Genomic DNA, 7295 nt, shown 5'->3' with positions numbered 1-7295 from the left:
GGGGGAAGGTGTTTATACAAACATTTATGATAGTGAACTAGCAGTATGGAATTCCTTTGATTACAGTTTAGGATTGCAAAGAGCTATGTCTCAAATAATCAATTATAGATATTGGGTTAAACAAAAGATTTTAAGTGATTTAAACTTGTTACAGAGAAAAACATAGCAAAACAAAATATTTAAAAACATTATCCTTTCCTTTTTTTGTTATGAAAAGACAACAAATAGGCAAAGAATAAACTGGAGTATTTTTTTTATTGTCTGATGACAACATCTGCAGTTTGTTCTTTAGTTACTGACCATAATTATATTTCTCGTATTAGTGAGAACATGGTAAGAAACCATAATGCAATGATGAAAAAGGTCAGGAGTAGTGATGTCCCGAACTGTTCGCCGGGAACCGTTCGCCGGCGAACATAGCTTGTTCGTGGCGAACGCGGCAGGCGAACATATGCAATGGTCAGTCCGCCCCCTATTCGTCATGGAGGTGGGAGGTTCTGGGAGGGAGGGTCTGCTGTTGATTGGCTGGAATGTGTCTGCTGACTGTGAGGTACAGGGTCAAAGTTTACTCAATGATGACGAATAGGGGGCGGACCGACCATCGCATATGTTCGCCCGCCGCGTTCGCCACGAACAAGCTATGTTCACCGGCGAACGGTTCCCGGCGAACAGTTTGGGACATCACTAGTCAGGAGTAATGTTTTAAAGACTTGCTGGCCAAGGTGCTTCTACATTCTCAGAAGACGTTAACAAAAAACAGAGAGCTGCGCACAAACTGGAACATTTAAACTCAAGCTATTTTTCATCAGTACATTTTATTTGTTTGAAAACAAAATCTAACATTGCAGCAATTACATAGCAATGTTATTACAATGAAATTCTTTTTTTTTTTTTTTAAATGTTATTGAAAGGTAACACAGCTTTCAGCTTGAGTGACAGACCTGCCATGATTTTTTGGACACATTATTACAATTAATCCTCATTACTAATTAAAGGGTTTCCTTTCTGCAGCATATCAATGCTACATACTGCTTGGTGACACGTTTCATGTATTGCTTCTCAGCATGACAATGTTCTATATTCCCAAGAATCTGCCCATTCTAAATATAACACATAAACAAGACCATAAAGCAGTTGGAGCAATGAATCAGGTTTCCATATTCATGGTTTACGCAATCTTTGGATCGTTGCGAGAACCTCTCTGGATAGCTTTCTGTCCCTCAGCGACCTTTAATTACAGTTCATCATGTTGTCTGCATCAGCAGCTGCATTTTTGCCTTCAGCTTGTCAATTTTTTTACAAAGCAGTTTCTTTTTTTTTCATTCTAAGGGAGAACATACATAATCCTGACTTGTTTTAAAACACAGAGCCATTTTCTTTCTTTTCATTGTGCATTCTTTGATTTTTATTTATGGGGCAGGGTTTTATGTCTAGTGGCGTCTGTGATGGATGAATGAATGCATGCAATATAGCACAATGTACACAACATATAGGTAAAGCAGCAATGTTAACTGTAGGGTCTTTGCATTTTTTGCAAAGGTCTAACAAGGTGTCATGTTTGCTTGCGTGGAGGTAGCCATTGGGTTAGAACAAGGGTAGGCATCCTTCAGCACTTACCACTAGATGTTGTGGAGCACATCACCCATAATGCTCTTACAACCATAAATCTGGCAAAGCGTTAGGTAAATGTAGTCAACAACATCTGTAGTGCTGAAGATTTCCTACCACTGGGGTTGAAGATAGGGAGATATTTAGCTATCCCTCCTTGTTACCATTTTCTTTTTGCCTTGATACTGTTTTGGCTCCTGATGACTTTTTTGCCAGGAGCCGTCATCACTATTCTATGCTCAAGCGCAAAAGTAAAAAATCCATAGCTAATCTCAAACATGCATCATAAAAAGCTATAGATGAGATAATGACTGTTTCATAGTATTATAGTCTATCTTTATAAATAGCTCAAAAGTGACAAAGCCACTTCAAATATAGACTCAAGTCCATGCCTGCCAACTTGGCCGAACTCATTATCAAGTCAGGGATATGGTGGTGAGGGACAAGCCACTGGGTGTGTCTGTGATGCAATAAGTTCCATGGATGATGTGCTAACCCACAAATTAGGAGCTTATTCACCTGAGTGACAAGCTGTCTGGCAGGTAGTTATACCAAACACTGCTGTAGAGATCATGTTTGGGCTTAAAATGTATTTAATTAAACTCTAAGGGCACCGTGAGTGTTGTTAAACAGATGTTCCCATCATCGGGTCACAGTGCTGGACTGTGAGGTAATTGGGATCACCAAGGTAAAATTATGTGGCACACGTGGAGTCTGTGGTAGAAAAATAGTTAAAGGGCTACACACATTTAAAGTTTTAATTAAATATTCCCAAGGTGCTTCACAGGCAGCAGCAACATTACTTTGCTTCTTAAATCACCACTAAAGGCACCCACGTCAGTTTTGTAGAAACTTCAATGTTTCCATTGCAGGGTTAAACACACTTTTAGGGACTGCCTTCCTGAAAGCCATTAGAGGTGTTTCACTGTGAAAACCAAGTCAGCTCCTATAGTAGCATTTGATTGTCAAAGCACGGTCCTTTGCAGCACATGTGCACTATCCTTCCAATTCTTTTTGACATCTTAATAATCTCAGTCAGGGAGGTGGAGCTGCAGAGGCGAGAGGTAAAAGAATCTCACCGTTCAAATAGTTAGGGAAAAATATAGCAGTAGGAATACATGTTTGCATACCTAACACTATAGTGTTCCTTTAACCCCTTAAGGACCAAACTTCTGGAATAAAAGGGAATCATGACATGTCACACATGTCATGTGTCCTTAAGGGGTTAAGCAGAGAAAGGTCTGGGCACTCAGAGGTCATTCTAAGCGATGGCTTAATAGAGACTCAATTACACAATGGGAGTGTTGCGTTTTGTTTCCAATAAAGTTTGCTTGCTAATGACCCTGGAGTTCCTAGACTTCCTCTGTTTACTACACGGAGAGACTGTGTAACACGGCAGGCCTGAAAGTCCACCAGGTTTAACCTTTCACACATGTCTGCTTCTCCTGTGACGCATATTACCGTGCATTACGAATCACCCACACGCATCACATATATACACACAGCACTGTGATGGAAACATAGAGGAAAACAGGAGACTAACACAAGAAGTACCTGCCCAAAATAGAGAGACACAATAATATACAAGCTTAAAATAAAACAAACAGCAACATGTACAATGCTGCCCTGCGTTAATTAACCCACATCTTATTAGGAGACTGACCTTATTTCAAAGTAATAAAAATGTTCTTTCAGTCGAGTTTATTTCTCAGACAAATTGCTTTAATTATGATTTTCTTCTGAGATTTTTGCGCAGCACTGAAATGCTAATAATGAAGAAATTCTTCTGACAATGCGAAGGGTTAAAGCTTAAAACAAGTCAGGAGTATGGCAGGACTTGCCCAATAACAAACAGAGGGTGGGACATAATGTGGAGAGGACAGCATGTGTGTGTATGTGCTTTGGATCTATGGGGCTGTGTGAACACTTGCATTTGAAGGCTGTATAGGGGGCTCTGGCATTCACCGTATTTTACATTATTTTTACATTTTATATTTAATGGGAAGGATGGGTACAGCTGTGTGAACAGGAAAAGCGTCAAATTTCTTCAACAAAATTTTAAATAAAAAGGGGCACATCTGTGTCTGAAGAATGGAGACTGTCTATGAGTTCCAGTTTGAAAATGACACAGACTACCATGGGCTACTTTGTGACATTACAGATAATGGGACCTTCACATGTATGGAGGAATATCGTCTAAATACCACTCTTCCAACCCGAGGTATCATTATGTGTGTTTGTCAATTTTCCTTTCTTTTTTTGTCATGTGCAATATTTTAAAGATTTGTAGTTGGTGCAAACCCTTATGGGTTAATTTTTTTTAGAAAAGTGTTAAAAGTGATAGCCAACTATTGCACCTATTCCTGAACTGCAAATCTCAAAATGCTCAGCCAATCCTTTCTGGAAAATTACATCACAAACATCTGGAGTCTAATAAGAGTAATCATTACTGTTTTAGAACTTGCAGAAAATACATTGTGAAATACAAGAAAACAAATAGTCTATCTTATGTGTTATATAGTTTGTTACGTAATGTTTTTACATAATGTTTGGCAAATAGAATTAGAGTTAAATCATTCTATTGGATAAATACAATTTTTTTTTTTTATTAGAAAAAATGTAAGACTATTTCAGCAATAAACATAATGGTCTCTCTGAATAGTATAATCCGTACTGAAATGATGTATTTAATCTGTGATTATATGTTAAATGCAGATTGCATTATGGGAATGTTTTTTTTTTTTTATTGCACTCCAGAAATGCACCAGACAGTGAGGATCCTGCTGTATTCACTGATATTTCTGCTAAGCGTGCTGGGGAACAGCCTGGTTATAGTTGTGCTAATAAGAAACAAGAGGATGCGAACTGTCACCAATATCTTCCTGTTGTCGCTTGCAGTCAGTGACCTCATGCTCTGCCTGTTCTGTATGCCTTTCACCCTCATCCCCAACCTGCTCAAAGACTTTATATTTGGCAGCACAGTCTGCAAAGCTGCAACTTATTTTATGGGTAAGTAAACGAGCTGAACAATCACAAGGATTTATTCACTAGACCAGGCATAGGCAACCTTCGGCACCGCAGATGTTTTGGACTACACTTCCCACGATGCTTTGTCAGCATTGTGGGTGTAAGAGCATCATGGGGGATGTAGTCCACAACATCTGGAGTGCCAAAAGTTGCCTACCCCTGCACTAGACAGTGGATTGCAGTGAACTGAAAACTGAATTTCAATTCTGAAATAGATGATTTGGGGAAAGTGTTTTAGATCCTCTATGGCAGGGGTGCCCAAATGATAGGTCCCCAGATGTTGTAGAACTACAGCTTCCCTGATGCTTTGGCATTGTAAAGCATCCTAACGGCATGCAGAGCATCATGGGAGTTGTCATTTTATAAACTACCTTTCGGGCTCCCCTGATCTATAGCCACAGTATGGATGTTACCGCCTGAAATGTGCAATTTTAAATCACAACAACATTTCTGTTTAGCAGATTTAGCAAGTTTTATAAATAACCCAAGTAATAATTCACAGGTAAACTAACAGTTATTAGGCATTTCAGAGCGTTCTACATTTGTTATAATAAGGTATAATAGATTAAAACATATATGTCTGCATGAAAATGTGTGTGTCTATCTTAATTGTATTGCTTGGCTAAGATTAGTGGGAGTTACACTCCGGTTCATCCCCTTTTATTTCCAGCTACTAACAGTAGTTGTGCCCCTCTTTCAATGTATGTATGTCTTGGTGCTGCATTAAGATCAAGATCCCCTATACCTTAATTTAAAAAAAAAAAAACGTATGCAGTTTAAGAAATCCATGTCATTGAAGAGTATATTATGGAAATATAACGTTATCAAGGGGAGACGCTAATTAACCTTTGGTCTCCTGGTTTATAATAGCATTATTTTCCTATAATATATGCCCCACTTACATATACTCTATGTATGTTTTAGTGCAAATTGTGTAGCATTGGGCATGTAGATTTATGAGCAAAATCCCCATACAGTTATCAGTATTGGGTGAACATTTCACACATTTGATATATATGCATTTTTAATGTCTATATAATTGCATATATTTTATATAAACTTAGTTTCAGTTACTTTCCCACAAAAGGAAGTGTGTATGTATTTATGGTGTCCCAAATAAGATACAATGGAGGGAGTTTAATTATTATATATATATAATAAGTTGTAATATAATTAAGTTGTTATATATATATATATATATATATATATATATTAACATTTCACAAGCATACATGTAATGCAAACAGAGCATTTCCCCCCTTGAGAAAAAACAAAACATTTTATATATTTAGAAAACAAAAAATATATTCTTGTTTATTAATAATAATATCAAAGAAATACACTGAGGAATTTAAATATAGAATGTTGGGAGCAAAATCTGTTGATGCACTCAGCAGTGTGCTTTACTTTAAAAATTGAAATACATGGAGTAGAAAAATGACACCACAAACAACAATATTCATTTGTGAATAATACCTTAATATGGTTCCTTCTCTCCTGATAAATGTGTGCTTCACAATATGCTGCCTATACAGTTACTGATAAAACAAGAATCAGAGATCATGATAGGAAGCAAATGAGAGGAGGTAATTAAGTTAAGTGGCCTTTATTGCAATTTTGTTTCTGTAGAGAAACATATTCTTGCAATGTACACAATATAACAATACATACTTTCTTCTTATAAACAGCAAACCCCAAAATACATTGAGAATGTTTGATACATGTCCCAATATTGCTTTATTTTATTTACCAGCATTTACTGTTTAGTGAACAATAAGTAATCATAGATTAAACGGTTTAGTCATTAACCCCTTAACCCCTTAAGGACACATGACGTGTGTGACACGTCATAATTCCCTTTTATTCCAGAAGTTTGGTCCTTAAGGGGTTAAGGACACATGACACGTGTGACATGTCATGATTCCCTTTTATTCCAGAAGTTTGGTCCTTAAGGGGTTAAAACAAGGTCATGTAGAGAAATCACAAAAGAAATGCATGTTTTAGGTAACACGTTATAGCGAGGTTTTTCCAGTTCCACTTTCATGGCTAAAAATTTGCGAATCCTTCGTCAGTGATCTACTGTTCTTATGTCTGTGAATAAGCTTTGAAGTCTGTAGATTAAACCTTTAAATCTTGTTTTGCCATTAATAAAGATCACACTTTTATATCAATATAAAGAGTAAAGGATTTTAATACGCATAACTTAAGACGAGCAAATTGAAAAACATTTAAGTAACCGAACAGATGTTTTTGCCTCGGTGAAGTGAGCAACATTTCCACATGCCGTATGGGATTTCTGACAAATGTTTTGCTTAGAGCTTTATCTACAGGATATTTTACGTTGCGAGGCTAGCTTGTGGGCATTATAGTAACCTGCTTAAAGGGAAACTGTTACTTCTCTGGAATTGACACCATTGAATAAAACATCAAAAATCACCTAGAACTTGTGTAAACCCCTATTTATGAGACAAACAACATGATTATGGCAACAATATCGCCATAACACCTTAATCACTAAAATGAGCTGCAGTGGTTATGGTGCCAGGAGTACCCTGCCCCTACCAGCCAATGTAAGTAGTGAAACCATTTTAGATACTTAAAGCAGGGGTGAAGATCCACTCCTAGCACCATAAGCACTATAGTTAACTGTAGTGGTTATG

The 7295-nt window shown here is 37.3% G+C and overlaps 1 protein-coding gene across 1 annotated transcript in view; it reads left to right on the top strand.

Moving 5' to 3' along the window:
- The first annotated feature begins 3540 nt into the window (after positions 1 to 3540).
- CCKAR (cholecystokinin A receptor) overlaps positions 3541 to 7295 on the top strand; it is a 46418-nt gene continuing 42663 nt past the window's right edge. Inside the window, exons 1-2 of the mRNA XM_063459905.1 lie at positions 3541 to 3829; positions 4366 to 4617. Of these exons, the coding sequence (XP_063315975.1) occupies positions 3700 to 3829; positions 4366 to 4617 (382 nt within the window). The 5' untranslated portion in view covers positions 3541 to 3699. The remainder of the gene's footprint in view (positions 3830 to 4365; positions 4618 to 7295) is intronic.

The sequence above is a fragment of the Pelobates fuscus genome, chromosome 6 (assembly GCF_036172605.1).
Source record: "Pelobates fuscus isolate aPelFus1 chromosome 6, aPelFus1.pri, whole genome shotgun sequence".
Taxonomy (NCBI): Eukaryota; Metazoa; Chordata; class Amphibia; order Anura; family Pelobatidae; genus Pelobates; species Pelobates fuscus.
Note: the sequence above shows the minus strand (reverse complement) of the source record. Positions and strands in the feature narration are given on the sequence as shown.